At 37.1% G+C, this 24,152-nt stretch overlaps 2 protein-coding genes across 2 annotated transcripts; one reads left to right on the top strand and one right to left on the bottom strand.

Moving 5' to 3' along the window:
- The first annotated feature begins 4,373 nt into the window (after positions 1–4,373).
- LOC110885158 (dirigent protein 22) lies at positions 4,374–5,066 on the top strand. The gene has a single exon (XM_022132849.2). It carries the CDS (start codon positions 4,375–4,377, stop codon positions 4,942–4,944), a length of 570 nt encoding a protein of 189 aa, XP_021988541.1. The 5' UTR covers position 4,374; the 3' UTR covers positions 4,945–5,066.
- Positions 5,067–18,857: 13,791 nt separating this feature from the next.
- LOC110885159 (putative 12-oxophytodienoate reductase 11) lies at positions 18,858–23,790 on the bottom strand. The gene is made up of 5 exons (XM_022132850.2): positions 23,595–23,790; positions 23,334–23,474; positions 20,488–20,618; positions 19,726–19,902; positions 18,858–19,644 (listed from the first exon to the last, which is right to left on the bottom strand). The coding sequence occupies exons 1-5, from the start codon at positions 23,672–23,674 to the stop codon at positions 19,052–19,054; spliced, it is 1,122 nt and encodes a 373-aa protein (XP_021988542.1). The 5' UTR covers positions 23,675–23,790; the 3' UTR covers positions 18,858–19,051.
- Positions 23,791–24,152: the final 362 nt, after the last annotated feature.

The following is a 24,152-nucleotide window of genomic DNA, read 5'->3' on the forward strand; positions in this document are numbered from 1 at the left end:
AAAGGAAGAAAAATATGAATTCGCTAAATAATTCCGTTTTATCTTTACTAAAAAAAATTAAAATTAATGGGGTCATGTAACCCTGTAACAATTTTATTATGGTAAAAGAACTATTGAAAAAGATGATTAGAAAGCTACATACCACCTATCTATATATAGGCATACATAAGAAAAGGAAATAAGACAAAATGGTCAAAATAAGCTAGGGAGAAGGCAAGGGCAATGGAGAAGGCATGGGCAATGGACAAGGGAAAATAGGTCAAAAAGAGGATTTGTAGGGATTGGGAGACCACATGTAAATTAGCACATTTTCATCTATTAAAATATGTAAGATTCTTTACTCCCCCTCAAGTTGGAGCGTGGAGATCCGTAATGCCCAACTTGCTAAGTAAAGTGCGGAAGCGGTTGGTACCTAACGGTTTAGTGAGGAGATCGGCAAGCTGCATTGTTGTATCTATTTTCATGGTTTGAATTTCTTTTAACTCGACATGTTCACGGACAAAATAACAATACATTTCAACATGTTTGGTGCGTTCATGAAACACGGGGTTGTTTGCAATGTGTCTGGCTGCTTGATTGTCACAAAACAATTGTGTCGGTCCTTCTTGAGGGATATCAAGTTCTTTTAAAAGCCATCTCATCTATATAATCTCACTAACCACGGCCGCCATGGCCAGGTATTCAGCTTCGGCTGAAGATCGAGAAACCACCAATTGTTTCTTTGATTTCCAGGATATAGGAGCGCCTCCCAAGAGAAGTAAGTACCCAGTTCGTGACCTCCATGTGAAAGGACAACCAAGCCAATCCGAGTCACAGTAAGTGATGAGGTTGGTGCTGCCCTGCTTTGGTAGAAGAATCCCTTGTCCAGGAGTGCCTTTGAGGTAGCGAAGGACTCGATTGGCAGCCTCTAAATGACTAACTCTTGGGTCACCCACGAATTGACTCAAAATATTGACGACATATGCAACGTCTGGTCTAGTAGCCTGAAGGTAAAGCAGTCTTCCAATTAATCGTCGGTATTGGTTTGCATCGACTTGAGCTTCTTTATCACATTTATCCAATTTCAAATTTTGTTCCATTGGGAATTGACTCGGACGACAACCAGTCATTCCCGTATCCTCCAAGATGTCTAAGATGTACTTGCGTTGGCTAAGCACAAGACCTTCTTTGGTGTGAGCTACCTCGATACCCAAGAAGAACTTCAATACTCCTAGATCTTTGATGCTAAATCGTTTGTCTAGGAAGGTCTTGACGTTTTGCATTTCTTCTATATTATTCCCAACTAGTATGACATAGTCAACATAAATGAGTGCAGCCATGAATACTTCGTCTGTCTTCAATAGGAACAAGGAATGGTCCACCCCTGTTTGTCGGAAACCGATTTCAAGTAAGGACTTGGTAAAATTTTGATACCAATTCCTTGATGCTTGTTTAAGACCATAAAGCGACTTCTTGAGCTTGCAAACACGTTGGTCATTTTGTCTCACGAATCCTTGTGGGATTTTCATGTATACGTCTTCATGAAGATCTCCATGTAAGAAGGCGTTGTTGACGTCAAGTTGATGAATGTGCCATCCCTTTTTGACCGCTACGGCTAACAAGGTTCAGACCGTGACTAGTTTGGCTACTGGTGCAAAAGTTTCATGAAAATCGATGCCTTCTGTTTGGGTGAAGCCTTTTGCCACAAGACGCGCTTTGTACCTTTCAATTTCTCCATTCGGTTTGTATTTTATCTTGTAAACCCACTTCGAGTCGATGGCGCGCTTTCCTTCGGGAAGCTCTTCAAGGACCCATGTTCCATTTTCTTCGAGTGCTTGAACCTCTTTCTTCATGGCCTTAACCCATTTTGGATCCTTCACCGCTTGGCTAAAACATTTTGGCTCATGATTGGAAGTTATGGCCGCCAAAAAAGCTTTATAATTGTTAGTAAACTTATCATAGGAAATGAAATGTGCAAGAGGATGTACCGTTGAGGACTCTTGATTGGAGGTGGATTGGTCATGGTCAATGGATGGGGGGAGACAGACTTCATAGTCATCGAGGTGCTTGGGACGTGACCTGCTTCTTTTTTCTCTTTATGGTTCAACGGTTTCGAAAGCTTCATGCAAGCCTTCTAGATTGACACTTTGATCATGGGTCGTACCAACTTGGCCCATAGGATTGGGGTTATGTTGTTCCTTGGTGGGATTAGTGGGCTCGGTTTGGGTGTGTTGATCAGTTGGGCTTGTGGGATCGATTTCATCGGTGTTTTGTGGTTGTAAAGATGGCCCAGTTTCTGGGTCTAAAAGAGGCCCAATTGGATCTAGCTCAATATCTGGTTCTCTTTGTTGTTTCACAGGTTCACTATCCCACCATTTTGGGGGTATAAAGATTTCTTCTTCTTCAAGAATGACATTTTTGAAAGGGAAAATGTTTTCAACAAATTTGACATCTCTTGAAATAATTATTTTGTTTTGTTTGACCGAAAAAAATTTATACCCTTTTGTGCCCGGTGGATACCCCACAAAAATACCCGGTTTGCCTCTTTCAACAAATTTGTCACCAAGTGTTTCGGTGCTCTTATAGTATGCTAGACAACCGAAAACTCGCATATGTTCGTAATCGGGTTTTTGATTGAATAGAATCTCGTAAGGAGTCTTGTTACCAATAACCTCTGATGGTAACCGGTTTATGATGTATGTGGCGGTAAGAATGTATTCGCCCCAAAACCTTGTTGGTAAGTTCGACTCGAATCTTAAGGCCCGAGCCATCTCCAAAAGGTGTCGATGTTTCCGTTCTACCATGCCATTTTGTTGAGGTGTGTGTGGACACGTTGTTTCTAAGACAATTTCTTCTTTTGCATAAAAATTAAGCATGTGAGTGGATATGAACTCTCCCCCATTGTCACATCGGATTCTTTTTATATTTTTTTCAAATTGCACTTGTATCATCTTATGGAAAGCGATGAGACAAGTGCTTGCCTCGTACTTGTGTTTTAGCAAGAAGACCTACACAGCTCTACTAAAATCGTCTATGATTGTCAAAAAATAGCTTGCTCGTGAAAGAGAAGGTGTGCGATACTTCCCCCATACATCACAATGTATTAGATCAAAGCAAGCATTGGTTTTAGTAGTGCTGATAGGAAACGGTAATCTTGCAAACTTAGCCTTAACACAAGAATCACAAAAAAAAAAACATTTGGTTCAAATGGGCGTTTTTAAGAAAATCAACATGAGTAAGTTTAGAATTTGAAGCATGACCCAATCTATTGTGCCATGTATCAACCGTGGTAGCCATCGCCCTTCTTTGTTCTCCCGTCATCCCCATCTTGTATAGACCGTTCTCGCAATCACCCACTCCGATCAACGTCCTTGTACTCAAATCCTGCATGATAAAAAAAATCTGGAAAAAAGGTTATAGCACATTTAAGGTCCCGTGTCAGTTTACTAACAGATAGGAGATTGCATTTGAATTCGGGAACATGGAGAACATTCTTTATTTTCATGCCATTAGGTAATGTGAATTCTCCTCTTCCTCTTACGGCTATGGCATCACCGTTTGGTATGACAACCGGTGCTTCATAGTTTTTCTTTATTTTATTCTCGAGCATAGAGTCGTTACAAGTAATGTTTTCGGTGGCACCCGAATCAATAAACCACTTACCTCCAAGGTTGATGTTACCTGCCATGTTAACGACCGGCGTTTCTTCCTCTTTAGCGGTACTCATTTTGTCACCAAAGTTTTTTTTTTTTTTGGGAAGGGGGGGGGGTGTTCTTTTTATGTAGGATCGTGTGTTTGCTCTGATACCATAACAATTTTATTATGGTAAAAGAACTATTGAAAAAGATGATTAGAAAGCTACATACCACCTATCTATATATAGGCATACATAAGAAAAGGAAATAAGAACAAATGGTCAAAATAAGCTAGGGAGAAGGCAAGGGCAATGGAGAAGGCATGGGCAATGGACAAGGGAAAATGGGTCAAAAAGAGGATTTGTAGGGATTGGGAGACCACATATAAATTAGCACATTTCCATCTATTAAAATATGTAAGGTTCTTTACCCTGGCCACTCTAAGGTGGGTTTACCTTGTTCTTTGTTAAGCGATTGAGAGCTAGTACCGATAATTAACTGTGAAGATTTGTGTAAATTCATAAGTACATTTTGTGGGTGTGTGATCTAACCCTTCTAACAAAAACTTAAAGTAAGTGAGTTATATATTAAATAGCCAACGCACCTTTTTAACCGATCCATTTGTCTAGTTTTAGACTCCTTAGTGTTTTAGTTGACCGACCACTATCCACCTTTCTATCTGTCCAACCAACCCACATATCTCGCAATGATCTTTCCTTTTTAAGTCACAAAGCACGCTCTAAAACACAAACACAAACACATGGGTAGGTTCTACATCTTCTTAACTCTATGCTCAATCATACTCATGGGTCTATCTTCCGTGCATTGCATTGATGAAGACCCTGTAGCTGTGGAAGACTGGTTCAAAGGCATAAACACCATGAAAGAAAAGATAACCAAACTTCATTTCTACTTTCATGACATAGTGAGTGGCAATAGCCCAACTGCCATGAGGGTGGCTCAACCCGCAAGCTACACATCGCTCACTGGGTTTGGCAATGTGATGATGGCGGACGATGTATTAACGTCTGGACCTGAACCCAATTCGACGGTTGTAGGTAGAGCGCAAGGGATTTATGCATCTGCCTCTATGGAGGATCTTGGTTTTCTTATGACCATGAATTTTGTTTTTAGTGATGGGGATTTTAATGGTAGTAGTCTTAGTCTTTTGGGGAGGAACCCTGTGTTACATGAGTATCGTGAGATGCCGATTGTTGGTGGCTCGGGTGTTTTCAGGTTGGCACGTGGTATCGCGACTGCGAAAACGTATAGTTTTAATCTTTTGGGTGATGCAGTTGTTGAGTATAATGTTGTGGTATCTCATTATTGAGTTGAGATTGATATTGGCTAGCAATTTGTAACTTTTGCGTTCAAATCATGAATGCCCGAGACTACATTATTTGCTTTTAAGAGTTTGAAATTTAAATCAAGTCCTACTTATATTGTGAATAAGAATGAATTATGCACAGTCCTATTTATAAACACAAATCACTTTGGAATGCCTTTCATTTTAAAAATTCAAGAAACATAGATATAATTTGAAATTAAATTAATTCTCTCAAACTATTTTGTTTAATATATATAAATTAATTCTCTCAAATTCAAGAAACATAGATATAATTTGAAATTAAAATTCAAGAAACATAGATATTGACATGTACACATCATGTTTTTAACTTAGGCATGATATTTTGGGTTGTTTGGCAAGAAAAACACCAAACATAACAATTTAAAACACAATGCAACGTATCATGGGCGTGGAATTTAAAACACACTGGTTAATACTTAAAATGCACTACTTAACGTTCTTGGCATGGTGTTTTAAGTTTTAAGCCTAGAATTCATTGCATTGTGTCTTAAATTGTTATGTTTGGTGTTTTTCTTGGCAAAACAACCCGAAACATTATGGCTAAGTCCAAAACATGATGTCTACATATGAATTTTTATGCCTTCTCACACTTCTCACGAAAAATGTCGTTTTACCGGATCCTAAGACTCTCTCTCTCTATATATATATACTAGGTTTAAGACTGAACACTAGTGTAGCTTGCGCACTAAGTGAACTAATTCTGGTCATACATGTGTAGGTCAATGGTCAGGATTTGATGTTGAAATACACTAGTGTATTTTACGATTTAATGATGAGATCCTGGCCATACACGTGTGTAGATCAATGGCCAGGATTTGTTCACTCAGTTCGCAAATACACTAGTGTTCACTCTAGAACCCCACCTTATATATATATATATAATATAATTTAACACAAGTAGTTAATTAAAGGAATTACAATCTATGCCACCACCTTTGACAGATTTTAGATCATCCATGAAAATGTTGTGAAGCAATTGCCCTCTTAACGGTCTTATCTTCGTTACCATAAAAAATAATGGACTAATAGAGGGTGATTTTTTTTTTTTTTTTGGTAAAACATCTCCTCACATCAGATCAGTGACATATTATGGATTAGAAGTAACAAGTTTCCTTGATTATTAACTTCACAATAAATTAGAAAGGTGAGAAACTCTAAAGAAGCACCTTACATGCCATTAAGGCGATGAGTGTAATGTGTTGTTTTGATGGCACACTATGCTTAAGGGTCACCATGATATTTTGTACCCTAAGTGTCAAACTTTTTTTGATATGACTTAGACCTATGAACCCGTGAGGCACGTTGTTTGGGACGTCAGCACAAGGAAAGGATGAGACTATTCGAGTTGTGTTTCCATGGCTGATAGAGATAATGTTATCAAATGGATCTGTGATCCTCCTATGTTCATTCTATACCATATATACATTCCCTGCTTTTTTGGAGATTACAAATAACATGCCTCAAAGTATGGAAATAAGATAATTATGAAATATACACGATAATATATGTATTCTATTACACCGCCACAGTCGAAGCGGGAGGGGATCGGAGGCTGAGACTGGAGCGAAAATCTTCAAACAGGATGCGAGTCAAGCCTTTAGTGAAGTGAATGTAAAGCTCATTGTGCTTCATGCGTTGATGTTGTACTAGATTACCAGTTACGTATATGGCACTAACATTGTCACAATAAACTAAAGTTGCACGAGTCAATGGACGATGTAGTTCAAGAAGTAAGTTACGTAACCAACATATTTCTGAAACGACGTTTGCAACGCCTCGGTATTCTGCTTCAGAACTAGACCGGGAGATTGTGTTCTGCCTCTTGGATGACCAAGATATGAGATTATCCTCATAATAAACATAGTAACCACTAGTGGAACGAAGTGTGTTAGGGCAACCGGCCCAGTCGGCATTTGAATAGGCAAGAAGGGTCGGGTTCGTGAACAACCGAGTGTAAGACCAAGTGTAATCTTCCCTTTGATGTATCTAACGATGCTCTTTAAAGCATTGCAATGGTCTGTTTTTTTGGGCATGGATGTACATGCAAACTTTTTGAACCGCATTGCATATGTCTGGATGGGTAAAAGTCAAGTATTGCAAGGCACCCACTAAGCTGCGATATAGAGTTGGGTCATCAAAATCATTACCTGACGTGGCACTAAGCTATGTGTGTTGACCGGAGTGGTTACCGGATTGCATGATTGCATGTGAGCATGTTGAATGATGGCTTGAGCATACGCCTGTTGTGAGAAAAAACATGGTGTCACCTGTGCGATAGACAAGGATACCGGGAAAGAAACTGAGTGGCCCGAGATCTTTCATGGCGAACTCACTTGCAAGATGTTCCATGAAGTGGTGTTGAAGCTTTTCCGTAGAAGTGACAAGTAAGATGTCATCGACGTAGAGGAGAAGATATGTGACATCACTGCCATGATGATAAGTAAATAAAGACGCGTAACATTTACTTTGGTTGAAACCCAAAGTGAGAACGTAGTCGGTGAATTGTTGGTACCAGGTGCTAGGAGCCTGTTTCAAACCGTATAGAGATTTCTTCAAATGACATACATGATCTGAAAAACCGTTGTGTCGAAACCCCCATTGGTCGATACATATAAACTATCTCATAACGAGTACTATGTAGAAAGGCGCAGGTTACATCTAGTTGATGCACTGTCCATGATTGGGAGAGAGTAATAGACAAAACAGTATGAATGGTTGCCTGTTTAACAACCGGACTGAAGGTTTCTCCACAATCAATACCAAGTTACTGAAGACGACGATCACATACCAAGCTAGATTTATACCTTTTTAAACTACTTTCAAATTTAAATTTATGTTTAAACAACCACATACTTCGAATTATATGCATGTTTGGTTGACGAGGAACCAATTCCCAAGTCTCATTTTTAATAAAAGCATGAAATTTGTTGGTCGTGGCATCGTGCCATTCCGGTATGGACAAGGCTTCAGGTGGGTTTTGGGGTACGAGAATAATTGTGGATGTATGGAGATTTAGGTGTCGTTTTGTTTTATAGATACCATCCATGGCGTGGGTGCACATGGTTTTGGTTGGGTGCGGATGTTAGGGTGGTGTAGAAATGTGCGGTGGTAGGGTGGGGGTATCAGGTCTGTGGAGGCAGTTGGGTTAGGGTGTAAGGTGGAGGTAGTGGGCAGTTGGGTCGTGGGTCTGCAGATGGGGTGGTTGATTGGGTCGGTGGGATTTGGATTGGGCTGAAGAGGGCTCGAACAGCGTGGTTGTTTAGGCCGGGGGGAACTGGGCTGCTTGAGCACTGTTTGGGGAGTGGGTGTGTGAGGGTGGCGAGTGGGCCGCTGAAGGAATGTTGGATAGTGGGGTTTGGGCTGGGGTTGTGTAGGCTATGGGTGAGGGTAGAAATGGGACGGTAGGCGATTGGGTTTGTGGGTTCGTGATATGGGACCATATGTGGTGTGGGAACTATGCCTCCAAAGAGAATCATATGAAGGCGGTGGGGTGATCGCGTTGGCAAATGGAAAGGTGGTATTGTCGAAGACCATGTGACGTGATATGTGGATTTGTTTTGTTTAGAAGATCGAAACATTTATAGCCTCGATAGGATCAGGGTATCCGAGGAACACACATGACCGAGATCGTTGTCTAGTTTGTGGATGGAGGTGGATGGGGTGAGTGGGTAACAATAGACAACCAAAAACCTTTAAGTGGTCATATGAGGGGGTTTGTTGGTATAGTATTTCGGTTGGTGTTTTGTTATTTTTGTGTGTAAGAGGTAAGATTAAAAAAAGGTAGGTGGCAGTATCAAGGGCATGATGCCAAAAGGTGTTGTGTAGGGAGGCATCGGTGTAACACCCCAAAACTCGAATTGTTTAATCCGCTAGTATGTGTTCATATTTTATAGTATGAAATAAAATAACTAGGCTATTTCACCTAGTTAAATGAATGGTAAATCTAGTAAAAAAGGAAAGTTGTGTCAATTATGTTTAGTAATAAACAAGAGGGACTAAACTTGGTAAATGGGGTTGAAGTTTAATAAATTAGCCTAAGTGTGTGTAGTGTGTGTGGATGTTAGTGCACCTACGTCTGCTGACTACGTCTTTCATCAAGTCATGAAGATTGAGAAGATGGGAAATGGCACAGAATTCTAGAATAGTGTATTTGTATATGGATCGCTTATTAGTCTTGTTCTAGGGTCGCATATGTGTCATAGAAACTGTTTGGATCGCTTATAGGGTAACATGCATGGACCGCTTATGTGGACTTGATGTGGGATCGCTTATATGTCATGTCATATAAGCGGCCCAGCACATCTATATATAGGTGGAGCGATCCAACACACATAGTAACGGTGTATTCTTCCGGCAAGCCACGAAGTGCTGCCAGAACTTGTAATTGTGCTTGAAATCAATACAACAGCAATATTAGAGTGAATACGGCTTCAATTGCACCAGATTATTAGTTTCCGCCTCTTAATCTGGACGTGAGCTTCTCTGAACGACTCGTGAGGTCAGCAAACGATCCTACAAGTGGTATCAGAGCTCAGGAGGAGGAGTTCTTGCCATTGTAGCTGCTATTCTTCTGATTTTCTACACTTTCTTCACTTTTTCAAAATTTTTCACGGTAAAACAAGCTCAAAATCACACAGTGCACTCGGAAACATGAATTAACAAATCCTGGAAGTTTTCACAACTAAAATCGAAGTAGAAACCAAGATTTTAGGTTATTTGTTCATTCAGGATCGCTCAAAAAGTGACGTAAGATTCTGGATCGCTCGAAACTGTCTTCTTGGATCGCTCATTTGACAATTTCTGGGCCGCTTATTAGTCCAATTTGTGTGGATCGCTTGAAAATTTCAGCTTGGACTGCTTTTGTGACTGCTGTTGAACCGCTCAAATTAACCTTTGTGAATCGCTCGAACAAACATCTTGTGGTCCGCCAAAACGAACAGCTAATTGGACCGCTGATTTGGAAACTAGTTGAATCGCTCATTTGTCAGCTGATTAGTCATTTCATTGGTTCATTCTTTTGAACAAGTTGTATAAAATTCGGAATCTTTGTGAACGATTGAACCATTTGAAAGATGGATACGGAACTTTATAACGCTTTTGCCACCCCGACTTCAATTACCCAAAGTGCTTTGATTGAAAATGAAACCGGAACGTCTCAAAAACCACCGAAACTCATGGATATTGATGATTACAACGTGTGGTCGGAACGATTCGGAAATTGGGTTGAAGCGTATCATCTTGACGCGTGGGAACACACTGAAGTACCATATACTAAACCCACAAAAGACAATGTTGAGAATGCTGCTCCGCTAACACTTAGAGAGATGGATACTACACAAAAGAAGAAGTATCGAGATGAGAAATTGATGGTCAGTCTACTTCAGCAGGCAATAAAAGAAGATATTCTGATTTTGCTTCAACATGATGGAACTGCATATTCGATTTGGACAGAGTTGGAAGCAAAGTTTACAGGAAGTGATGAAATGTTAAGAAACAAAATGTCTCTCATGAAAAAGGAATTTGATTTGTTTCGGGGATTGAAAAATGAAACCACCAAACAAATTATTGATCGATACTGTAATTTGGTGAGAAATATGACAAAGTTAGGTGTTAAGGAAAGCATTGATGAATTAGTTGAAAAACTTGCAGATGCTCTTCCACACGAAACATGGGGAACTTTTCTGATGATGCTAAAATCTAATAGAAAAGATTTCAGAGCTATGACCTTGGGAGATTTTATCAAGCATTTAGAAGCTCAAGAAATGGAGCAGAGAAAGATCGCTAGGATGAAGAACTACGATGGAGAACAGGATATCAGTTTATACTACAAGCATGGTGTTACTGATTCAACAAAGTTCTCTCCTAAGATCGAAACTGCTTACAGTGTTAAAGATTCTACTGAAAAGAAGACATCTCAGGGATCAAGCAGCAGCACAAGATTTTCATCTTTTGATCCTAACATCTCTGTAACAAAAAATGGTAGAAAACTTCAGTGTAACATTGTGTTAAGCCTTGAGAATGATCAAGACTACACTGAAGATATTGCAAAAAATCAAATGTCTTTGTTAGGGATGATTTTAGAGTCTTATAGTTGTTTTGTTGCAGGAAAGATCGGAAATCCAATGCTCACAAAAGAGGATTACGATCAAATTGATGCTGAAGAAATGGAATTGATGGATATAAAATGGTGTATGGCGAGTGTGATGAGACGTGCTGAAAAGTTCAAACAAATTACCGGCCGTGATGATTTTCGTGATGCAAATGTTTCAGCTTTAGGTTTTGACAAATCTAAAGTTACATGTTTTCGTTGCAGGGAGAAGGGGCATTTCAAGAGGGAATGCAAAAACCGTGAAGCTACCGGTGCCCAGAATCCTTTCGGAAACAATGATTATCACAAGAAGGCTATCTATCATCAAATCACTCAACCAGCACAGCAGCATCAAGCACAAACAGCTCATGGAAGAGATGTGGTTGATAAAAAGGCTTGTGTTGTTAGTCAGGGAAAATATGATAATTTTACCTGGGAAAATATCTTCCAAAAGAAAGCAAAGTGTGTGTAGCTGAACAAAATGACGAGAAGTTGGCTGAAGGATTTACTTGGAATGATTTCTGTACAGATCAAGATTTTATGGCCAAAAATACTTCTCATGCTTTCTTTGCTAATGCTTATGATTTGAAATGTGCAGAAAGATGCAGAAAAGTCATGGAAGCTGCTGAAGAGAGACGAAGAAAGCTCGAGGAAGAAGCTGAAGAGGAAGAGAGATTGAAGGAAGAAGCAAAAGCGGAGAAATTAAGAAGAGCTCGTTTTTTAAATTCAAGCAAGATAGTCAAAGAAGTTCCTGAATTTGAGGTTAAAGTGGATGCTGAACCGATCATGGTCCAAGAAAAGTGTATAAACTGTGATTCGCTGATCAAGCAGAACAATGAGCTGTTGCACAACATTCACAACTTGAAAGAATCGTATGACACAATGAACAGAGAAATCAACAAGTATACAGATTCTGATGGTGAACAAGCTGAAGCGATGAATACTTTGAAAATAGCTTACTTAAGACAGCTTGACACGGCGAACTATAACATAAAGAAATGTGCAGATCTCGAGCTTGAGTTGGCAACACAAAAGATAGAAACTGAGAAAGTTAAGAAATTACTAGACAGTTACTCATGTTCTACTTTTGTTGTTGACAGGATTTATCCAGTTGTGAAAGATTTGAAGACTTTTGAAGAAGTGAAGATATTTGAAGAAGAAAAATCCGTGACAAAAGATGAAGAAAAATTGAAGACTTCTGGTAAGAAACCAAGTGTATCTTACAACAGATGTCCGCCCCCAGTCGAAAATGGATATTCACCTCGAAATCCAAATTCAGAAAGAGTCAATCAAGCAATCAATTTGCAATGGGAGTCTGGGTCGTGGGATAACTTACCAGAAAGTATTGATGTCACATATACGTCATCAGACACTGATCATGAGTCAAAGTTGATAAAAAGTATGGTCGATCAGGTGTTAGACACAGATGATAATGAAGAATCAAAACCGAAGTCAAAACCCGAGTCAAAATCTGAGTCCAGTGCGTCAAAGCCAACAGTCAAAAAGGACAAACGGGTTTATGATAATGAGTTTTTACTTTCGAAATCTAATTTGAATGATGAATCAGTCAAAGTGGCATATACTTTGAAAGGTTCTGACAAATTATATTCAGATGAAAGTTTTCCAATAAGAAGTGTCAGAATTGAAATGATTCAAAAGGTTTTCAAAATCACAGAAATTAATATTTCTGAAATAAAAGATTTTAATCTTGATGGAAAACCTAAACAATACACTTCAAGAGATCAACAGAGAATTAACAAGAAAATGGGTTACAATTGTGGTTATAGTTTCCAAAAGAAACCAAACCATGATCGTAATTACAAAAAGAAAGGTCATGGTTTTGCTCCACAGAAAAACTATAAAAATGAAAAAGTTTATAAACCAAAAACAATGTTTATTGCAGGAAAAACTACAGAAGCTGAAAAAGAAAAATCATTCAGAAATCAGACAAATCAAGAATTCCTTGCTAAGAAGCAAGAGGGCATGAAGAAAGAAGACCCGAAAAAGGTTGAAAAGAGATCTTGTTTTCAGTGTAAAGTTGTGGGTCATGTTGCGAAAGATTGTCCAAAGACATTTCGACCAAAACAAGAAGTCTCAAGAAAAATGAAAGAAAAAGTTGTTGAGAAGACTGAACTGTCAACCCGGAAGTTCACAGGCTTTGAGAATTCGACTTTTGAGAAAGGAGAATGTTCAAAGAGTGCTTCCAAAAGAATAGACAATGCTACAAATCAGAAATGGGTTGTAAAAGGTTCAGGTAACAAGTCTGGTGATGAATCTGATTCCATAAAATCAGAGGAGCCATGTGTTGAGAAAAAGATTGAAAAGAAAGTCTCAAAAGTGGACGATGTGAATTTTCTGCCACTAAGTGCTAAAAATTACAAATCTAAAATCGGAAAAGTTGACATTTCAAATCAGTTTTATTCTGACAAGAAGAAAATTGATGTTGGAAAAACTTTCAACGGAAATGTAAAACACATCTTTGGAAAAATGGTCAGTGGTAAGGCCCAAAGCATTCAGGATTTTTATGCTTCCAAAGGATGGGTTTACAGGTCGGTTGAAAGAAACAATGAAAACGATGAGGTTACACCCAAGGAAGGTCAGGCTTGGGTGGATATATTTTTTCAAGAATGAAAACCTGACTTGCCGGAGATCCCAAGATGGTATTGTGGATCATGAATCGGCATCTTTCTAAATTTGTTTGTGAAGTTGCAGGACTTGCCGGAACTCCCAGGTTGGTAAGCGAGGAGTAGAAATCGGCACCTTGAGAATTCAACCAAAAGATGGTAATTGGTTGAAAAACAGGTTTGAAGAGCTTAAATTGCTAAATCTACAAGTGGTTGTATGATAGTGATTGGTGTAGATCTTACAAGTGGTTAAATCAAGGTCATTAAATTGGACTTGATTTAATTATCATTCAAGAATTTGGTAAAACAAAGTGATGATTTGAACCCCAATTTGCAAAAGATAAAAACAACTAAACTTATTTTCCGGAAAAAACCATTCTGATTAAAACAAACTTGAGTGTTTTGAAATCATTATGGGAAAATAGTTTGTTGTGAGGGGGAGTTCTGATTGTTTAAGCCAAACGGATGGAGAATTGAGGTGTTTCGATATCGGTTGTCATGTTCTGTACAGTTTGTTTTCAATTTTTTTTAGATGTGTTTGAATTTTAGGGGGAGTAAGTATTTTTAGAAAATCCAAAAACATCAGAAAATTTGAAAAAGCCAAAAACATGATAAAATTGAAAAATGAGTTTTGTTGCGTAAAAGAGGAAATGATAGTACATACATCAGTGGACTATCACAGCACGCTAAAGAAATGTAAAGTTTAAATGTGATAAACAATCTTAATGTGGATGTGTCAGTAGATTTTCGCACATTTAGTAAATTGAAACGAGATATAAACCTAAATCAAACTTGCTTGATTCGTGGGTAACTATTCTTGGATATATGGGTAACCCCCGAAATCTTGTTTGAAAGGTCCCGTATTCTGAGATACTAGGTCTTTATGCTCAGTGATATCTGGGGTATTATTCCGGGACTTCTGCTGTATGGAAATACTGACCTAGTCCCCGAATAATACTTTCTGCAAAAAGCTTTGAAACATAAGCGCCGCCCTCAGCAAACTGATTAAACAATAAAATTGGTAATCTTTGCTGTTGTAACAAAAGATCCTCTAAAGGGGACCCACCAAAAGTCGAAGCCGTCATCTCTCTGCGTATACGGAAGTATCGACCTGAGCTCTCACGGCCCTCGCACATTACCCCTTTACAGATATCATCTGTGGTATACTCACCTGTAAGACTGAATATTTGGGATCTGGATGCGGGAGTATATTCAAGTGGAGTGATACACAATTAAGTTTAAGTCTTTAAAACATTAATATCGTATCTCGAATCGATTGAAATTTATGTTGAAAATTTAAGTGGACAAACATACTGACAATCTAGGTAAATTGTTTAGAACTTAATATGTAATCAAGCTTAACGGTGTTTGTGATATGCTTCAGAACTGATATGATCCTCTTGCACAAACTCACAAAAATATTGTCTGTAAATATTTCATTTTTGCATTTATTTTCACTCAAAAATCCAAAAAGATTTTCAGTGTGTTTTAGCATAAATTTTTGAAAAATCAAAAATATTTTCGACAACTGGTGTTGAGATGCTGATTTTCAAAATTCAAAGTGCTAAACTTGAAGAACTGGTTTGGGAAGTGTTTGTGTGTAGATGGTGGAATTGTTTTGATAAGAACCAGTAATATTCTTGAATGCAAAATCATGATTGTTGGTTCAACATAGTTTTTAAATTGTTGAAAAGTTTAATCTTTGTAGAAACTTATATTTGAGTAAAGATTGTGCAGGACTTGAGCCAGGTATTGATCCTGAGAGAGAATGGAGTCAGATTTCGATCTAGAACCTGATGGGAGCCTGTTAAAGATCTCAGAACTAGTGAAAGATTGACTTCCAGACTACGATCCCAGCTATGTGAGAGGGGGAGTCTGAAGACACCGAGTCAACATTCAAGAGAGAAGAGTTTGTTGATGATGAAGATAGAGAACGAGGATGCTTGAAATGACAAATATTTCAGAGGCAGATTGTCGACTGATGAAGCTTGTAGATTGCAGACTGGAATGAAGACATTGATGAAGACTCCGTCAACATCCGAGGGGGAGTTTGTTAGTGCACTACGTTTGCTGACTACGTCTTTCATCAAGTCATGAAGATTGAGAAGATGGGAAATGGCACAGAATTCTAGAATAGTGTATTTGTATATGGATCGCTTATTAGTCTTGTTCTAGGGTCGCATATGTGTCATAGAAACTGTTTGGATCGCTTATAGGGTAACATGCATGGACCGCTTATGTGGACTTGATGTGGGATCGCTTATATGTCATGTTATATAAGCGGCCCAGCACATCTATATATAGGTGGAGCGATCCAACACACATAGTAACGGTGTATTCTTCCGGCAAGCCACGAAGTGCTGCCGACGTGCTGTCAGAACTTGTAATTGTGCTTGAAATCAATACAACAGCAATATTAGAGTGAATACGGCTTCAATTGCACCAGATTATTAGTTTCCGCCTCTTAATCTGGACGTGAGCTTCTCTGAACGACTCGTGAGGTCAGCAAACGATCCTACAGTGGATGTGTTGTACATGGAGATAAAGAAAGGAGAAAACCCTTTCTTGAATAAAGAAGCAATTCAACCCCAAATCAAGGTCCGAATCGAATGGAAAACGTTGCATGAATGAAGATTTCTCACCATCTAGCTTTAAAAAACATGTGGTAAGTTGTAATTTTTGATTTGGAGATTTTGTATGAAGTGGGTTTATGATCAATCTATGAATTGTATGAAATTGAGTATGAAGATGTGTTAGAATCATAAAAGAGGACTTGAATTATGAATGATTTTAAGTAATTTGATAATTGAAGTTGAAACCCACCACTGATGGTGAAGGTAGAAACATGGGTGAATCACCCATGTCCAAATCATGTGCAAATTCGATTAATTATGTTGAATATGATGATCTCTAACAAGTTAGGTTGAATATGGTATGAAGTTAGTTTGTTGTTTTGTTGTGTTGATGATTGAAAGTAAAAACTTAGAAGATTATGCATGAATTAGTTGTACATTGTGCATTAAATGGTGCACGCACACCAAGTGTTTGATGAAATGCCTAGTGTAGGTTAGAATGTGAAATTATATGCTAAATAATGAATAAATATTAGTAGGATGTGGTAATGACATGATTGATGATAAGTAAACTTGAGAAGATGTATTGTAGAAGGATTTCGTAAGAAGGTGTAGTTGATGGTATGATTGGGTAGAATTATGCATTAGAACTTGTATTCTATGCTTAAATGATGAATGTGCACTAAGTATATAAGATATAAACTTGCTAGTAAAGAATGATGTTGTGACTATGTTAAATATACTAACCTTGTATGTGGTTGTCAAATGTGAGATAATGAGAGCATTAGCATGTGAAAGTATGTGTATGTGTATATAATTAGGTGATCATGTGGTTGTAAGCATATTACATTATTAGTATGAAATGTATATAGTGTCATTAGTATAGCCTAATATAATGACATAGATATATGAAGTTAAGTTGAAAGTTCATATGATAAACCGTTGACTTCTAAAAGTCAACTACGCATAAGAAGCATAGCTAGACTTGTTGTCACAATTGTAAGATTATAGAAAGTCATATGGTACGTGGTATATCAATATGTGTTATATGAGAGGACATGATGAATTGTATGAGTTTGAAAAGATGTGATTTTTGGGTAAATGCCTTATGTTTGTTAGAATTAACTAATGAAAGTTAAATGTGAGATATGCATTTGATATGATCGTTAATATGTACAATCATGTATGCGAACAAAAGTGTGATTTCCATGACATGAAAGTATAGGGATCATGTCGAGATGGACTCAAGCACGAAAGGCTAATGGGTCAAAAGGAGGCAAGGAAGCGGATACGAACACGGACCCATAAGGTAAGTGAATTCCGAAACCTCACTTCTTAGTACATAAATAAAGTTTGTTGTATGAAGGTTAGGAATGGTTGAGAAGTGTAAGTAAATGGGAAGGAATGTGGTAGTAAGTTGTTTATAGTTCAAAAGTAACGGAAAGTGCATGGTGGGATCAAACGGGTCAAAACACAGAGAGTAACTTGGTGAGATGTAATGGTAGTTCCCGTTAAGGTAGTTCACGCTACTTTAACACGTCATTTGCGCAATTGCGCTTTCGGATGGTCTAACTAGTCCTATGATAAGTATTATATGCCCTAACATGTTTATTAATGTTGCATAATCAGTTTAGGTGTCAAAAACTTAATTACATATGCTTAAATTCAAATTATGCATAAAAAGGGCATTTTGGTCATTTTCCTAAGGCATATAAACTACCTATCATACAACTAGCTAAACGAAGTGACCATAAGGTATAACCTCGGAAGGTTATTCCCTATACAACTATGGTCACAAAATATGTTTGGTCGGATCCTTAAATGGGGGCATTTGATTGGTGGTGGAGGATGGTGGGGGTCATTGATCACGCCATATAGGGTAATGGGTGAGGATGGTGGATATGGGCAGTGGCGGAACTAGCCCTTTAATTCAGGGGTATCCCAAAAAAGTTTTACTGTTCAATCATACAATAATAAAAAAAAGATAATAAATACAATAATAAAAAAAAACTTTAATACCTAATAGATTTGTTCTCTTCTTTTTCATAGTTTGAGATCGTTCCATCACATCGTGGTCTTTTACTTTATCAAAGGTTTCTTTTTCGACCGCACAAACCATCATTGTTAAAATATTTTGGGCCCATTCGATTGCGTAAATTCATCTTGAAAAGCTTCAACTTAGAAAAATATAATAAATGGTTATTTTATTTATTTGGGCTTTAGTATAATTTGGGCTTAATTATCATGAAACTTATTATTTGGGCTTAATTATTTAACAAGTTTTGAGCTTAACGAATAATTTCAAGTTTCATATTTTTCTCTTAGGGGTATCCTAGTATATGTTTAGGGGTATCTTAATGTATAAAATTGAAAAAAATACACTGCGAATACGGGGTTGAGCCGTAGCCCATGCTACGGCTAATTCCTCATTAGTTCCGCCCCTGGATATGGGTAGAGTGATATGGCGCTGACGTAGAGGGTGGTGATGATAATTAGGAACATCACCACACCACTTATCCTTATATATAATCCACGCCATTATTTTAGAGGGGGGGGGGGGGGGGGGGGGGGCGCTACAAGATGCTCGGATGTTTTAAAGACAGAAAGCTTTATCTCATCTATGTAAATGGTGTTTGACATGAGAAATCACCAAATACATGTAAAAGAATTTATTTCAAATAAACAATGATTAACAATTACACACCCTAATCTACTCAATTTCACAAGAACCAAGATTGCCATGTTGACAGGATCTTCTCATATGTATACCGACACCAATGCTTTTAAACCGTGGTTTCCAAAAACGGATAATCGGTATACCCAAGAACCGGATCAGGTGTGTAATATGTTTCCCAGTTGTAGTTGTTAAGAGGAGCACTAAGCTGAAATCTTTTTGGCAAATCAGGATTAGCCAAAAATGAACGACCATAAGCAACCAGATCGGTTTCTTTTTTTGCCACAGCATTATTACCATCTTCCATATCATACCCGCCCGCCGAAATAAAAGTCCCTTTAAATGCTTTCCTCATAGGTACAAGAGTATAAGGGGACTCAACCTTTACACCTACCTCTTTCATCATTGGCCCCACCATATGACAGTAAAGAATCTTATACTTATTCAAGGATTCAGCCATGTAAAGACCTAAAGCATTTGGATTTGAGTCAGCCGACGCATTGAACTCTATAAAAGGTGATAGTCGTATGCCAACTTTATCTGCTCCGATCTCTTTCACGATAGCATCTACTACTTCTAGAGCAAATCTGCAACGGTTCTCTAGTGAACCACCATATTCGTCTGTTCTGTCATTTACTCCATCTTTCAGAAACTGTTCGATTAGATAGCCATGGGCCCCATGAATCTCAACTCCATCAAAACCTATAAGTTGACAAATTGATCGATTAGATAGCAAAGGGTATTTATACAACAATCAAGTACTTATGAAAAAGTAACTGTTACCAGCTTCAATAGCATTTCTTGCAGCAACTCTAAAATCATCAACAACCAGAGGAATCTCTTGTGTTGTTAGCTTCCTTGGAGGTGTAAATCTTGGAACATCAATGCCATTGGCTTCGACTGAATTCATTATTCCTTTTTCTGTAGAAGATATTGGGGCTTGCCCGTTTGGCTGATAACCTGATACAAAAAACACATGTTAGAAATAATCATTAATTTTTCTTTTTCTTTTTTTTTTTTTTGCAAGTATGTTATCTTTTCATAAACAATAACCCTCGTCAACGTTAACGTTGCTTCGGACGAGGGTTTGATCGATTTTGGGCAACCATTTTGAACGAACTATGGGGTTTCCACAATGTATTGTTTGATTTGTAGATTTAATTATATTATTTGGCATTCATATTCATCAGTATTAGTGGTTGTTGGTCACGGATCAATCGACGACAATGGGGACACCATTAGGACCTGTAAATGGATTTGTTTGATGTCAATTTCATGGGGCTTGCGAATTCAATTCAATGCTAACAACATTATAAACGCGCCAAATCAAATTTTTATTTAACCACTCAAAGCACCTACTTTCTTTCATGCTACATATTTTTAAACTTAAAAATAAAATTAGAAGTTGAGGTTGTGAGAGGCCTCTATCATCCATAAATATGAATGAATACAAACGAACACCCCAAAGGACGTCTCCTCCGATGGTCTGTGTCGAATGTGCTCTAGAGCCATAAATAAAAATTGACACATGAACAAAGGGTATACCAGTATTTGACGCCCTCCCCACATGCCAAATTTGACAGAAAAATATTCCTCCTTTCGCATGAACAGCATCCACAATAGGTTTCCAAGCCTCTACTTGTTCTTTGGTCCATATACCTGGAGTCGCTCGATACCTTAACAAGTACAACCACAAACAATCCAATATTTACATTATTGTGAAGTTAAATACATACAAACATATATCAACCGTGATAAATATCTAACGGACATTCATTAATTTATAATTATCCCCGTGATATTTATGTTACTAGGTGTTTCTTATGGTTTACTGTATTTATGGTCTCTAGGGGTTTTCTATGCGGCATTGGTATTTATGATTTACTATAATGTTTTCAGAACCAGATGGGACAAAGAATCGAACACTTTACTGGTTTACTGGTCGAACCGGTTCAACTGGTCGAACCGGATAACATTATAAATTATTTATAATTAAAAATAAAGATTTTACGAGAATAAACTATAAATTAATTAGATTTGGAAAATATTTTACCATTGATGTAAACGGATAAATATATAAAAAATTATGTAAAATTATTAGTTACTAAATTATGAAATTCATTGGATACGGCTGTTTATTCTTGGAAACATCAAACACGAAAAGTAAATATTATACATATTATTATTATACATTTTTACCTATTTTTACCTATTAATTTGAATTCGTGATGAACATATTATTATTATACATTTTTACCTATTTTTACCTATTTTTACCTATTAATTTGAATTCGTGATGAACACTGTTTTCAATTTTTTAAACATTCTTTATAAGTTTTTTAATAAAAGATTATTTATCATTTAGTTTATTTTTTAGTAACTTGCTCATGTTGGTTTTTTTAATCTAATTCTGTAACTATACTTTTTAAACATTGTGATATAAATTTTCATTAAAATGGATATTGTGCCGCTATCATACCAAATAGAACTGGAATTGTACATATTAATTTGAATTCGTGATGAACAGTATTTTCAATTTTTTAAACATTCTTTATAAGTTTTTTAATAAAAGATTATTTATCATTTAGTTTATTTTTCAGTAACTTGCTCATATTGGTTTTTTTTAATCTAACTCTGTAACTATACTTTTTAAACATTGTGATATAAATATTCATTAAAATGAATATCGTGCCGCCATCATATCAAATAGAACTGGAACCGACGATGTATAGTATTCACATATTTTTATTCAAAACAACGTATTTTTTTATCGTATTTATATGAGTGCTGAAAACAGTATTAAAAATGTATTTTTTATTGTAAACTATACGTGTCTCGATATGTGACGAATCTAATCAATTTCGACCAAATAACATTGTAAACTATACGAGTCTCGATATGTAACGAAACGAATCTAATCGATTTCGACCAAATAAAATCGGTACTGATATGGTGATATCAACAATATCAAAAAACCGGTATTCGTTTTTAAGGTTTTTGATTGATGTATAAGATGCGACGATATCGCGACTTTATTTCTTTAGTATTCTCTTTCAGTTACTATAGCGAGTATCGGTATCGAAACGAACTCAACAAAACTGATACTAACTGAGTTATCGCCGCATAGCAAGGGGGAAAACCAACTAGTTAATATTAATGTAAAAATAGGTATGATTGTATGAATGTTGCAATATCTCTCTTCTCCATTCTATCAAGTCTAAACACACTCACTCTCTCATCTAGATCTTTCTTCTTTTTCTTTGGAGTAAATTGCCATTTTAGTCCTTGAGTTTTGTTCAAAATTGCTATTTTAGTACAAATAATTTTTTTTCCCTTTTAGAGGGTTGGATGAAAATGACAAAAAAATAAAAAAGTTAGGGACTAAAGGAGAAAAAAAACTGTTTGGACTAAAATGACAATTTAGGCTAAGCTTATTTAAGTCAAAAAAGACTTTTGAGAAAAATACTTTTGGGAAAAGGACTTTTTGAAAAAGGAGTTTTTAAAAAAAGTGTTTGGATTAGCTTATGGGGTGGAAAAAACCAATAAGTCAATAAGTTGTTTTTTAAAAAGTGTTTGGTTTAGCTTATTGATGTAAAATGACTAAAAGGGGCATTCTTTCATAAGGGATGTTAAAAAATAAGGGGTATATTGGTAATTTGTCGTTTGAAAAACTATAAGCTGATCAAGAAGTCACAATCTCTTAACTTTTCAAAAACTCCTTTTCCTTCGTATCAAAAAGTCATTTTAAAAAGCACTTTTCCATTTGCCAAACATTAAAAACTGCTTATTGACTTTTTGATAAGTCAATAAGCCAATAAGTTGATTGGAAAAACTTAGCCAAAAATACCCTTAGATCAAATCTCAAGGACTAAAATGGCAATTTACTCTTTTCTTTGTGATCTTAAAGTTCAAGCGCATTACTATGGTTTCTGATGGAAATCTTTTAAATTTTATCAAGTGTTATTGAGTATAGCCTTCGCTTTCAAGTGGATACGAGGTTGCTTTCGGATTTTAAGTGTGATTTTGATGATAAACCTTCCATCTTTCTTCTAGATTTACTTTAGCGATATGAGATTTTTGGGCAAAATCTGAAGAAGGCCGATCCAACAGCCCAGCCGTTTTCCGGTCAAACCGGATGTTCACCCTAACCGGCTAATCTTTTCAAAGCACAATGTATCACCCCCAACCGGATCACCTGCCATGCCGAACTCCGGTCAAACCAGTGGGACCGGCCGGTCCGATCCGGCCATGAAAACCCTCTTTACCAAAATTTTGGTGTTCTGTTTCTCTTATTTTGTTTCTTTATCTTGGTGTTTTTTTATGTATCCAACTTCTTACAACTTTTTATTTGTGGTATCGTTTTCCGTTTGAAAAGAAAAAAATTATCTTACCCTTGGGCAGTATCGGAAACACCAGTGGCTTCAGCAATAAGAAAGCCGCCTTTGGTTGTTCGTTGTGTATAATACAAGATCGCGTGTGGTTGAGGGACATTGCCAAAGGATCTGCACCTTGTTAACGGTGCCAACACAACTCTGAATAAAGTTAAAGAAATCAGCTAATTAAAATTAAAATTCAAAAGCACGCTCTCTGTTTCTGTTTGGCATTTTATCCGACAGTTTTTATGTGCAAATCCTTATCAATGTACAGATTACCTGTGAGAAAGCTCAAATTTCCCCATCTTGTAGGGTGTGAGAAGAGGGATTTTAGCTTGTTCCCTGTCGTTGAAGGCCATTTTAGAACCCCCCTGATCTTGATTCGAAGATAACTGAATGGTTTGTTTTGACTTTTGAGATAAAAGGCAACAATGAAGTGGTTCTTCTTATAGACGTCTGGTTCCACATTTCACCTCGTTGATTGGGAGGTGAATTTGACCACTATCAACGCTTTAATTTTTAAATCTAAAATATAACCATTTTTCAACCTTTGGCGCAAAATTCACCAAAGTTTATTATTATTATTATTATTATTATTATTATTATTATTATTTATTTTAATATACAATAGTTAGAATCTTAGGCTATGCGGTATGGTGATGGTCCTCCCTTAAAGGATGACATGCTACGTAGGCCCCAAGTAGAATAGGTGTGAGGATGGGGCAAAGAGGATGGAGGTATAGAATTGGGGGAATGAACCTAAAATATATATGTATATATTGTATGTATAGGTGTGTGTAAGAGGGAATGGCTGTTTTTTGTCTTGTTGTGGCCCGT

The sequence above is a fragment of the Helianthus annuus genome, chromosome 10, assembly GCF_002127325.2.
Source record: "Helianthus annuus cultivar XRQ/B chromosome 10, HanXRQr2.0-SUNRISE, whole genome shotgun sequence".
NCBI classification, from domain to species: domain Eukaryota; kingdom Viridiplantae; phylum Streptophyta; class Magnoliopsida; order Asterales; family Asteraceae; genus Helianthus; species Helianthus annuus.

Excerpts from the sequence above, each read along its gene's own strand:
- LOC110885159 (XM_022132850.2), bottom strand. The coding sequence starts at position 23,674 with ATGGCCTTCAACGACAGGGAACAAGCTAAAATCCCTCTTCTCACACCC. Across the intron at positions 20,619-23,333 it reads GTTTCCGATACTGCCCAAGG|GTATCGAGCGACTCCAGGTA; the intron begins GTAAGATAATTT and ends GTACTTGTTAAG. Across the intron at positions 19,645-19,725 it reads AAGAAATGCTATTGAAGCTG|GTTTTGATGGAGTTGAGATT; the intron begins GTAACAGTTACT and ends GTCAACTTATAG.
- LOC110885158 (XM_022132849.2), top strand. The coding sequence starts at position 4,375 with ATGGGTAGGTTCTACATCTTCTTAACTCTATGCTCAATCATACTCATG.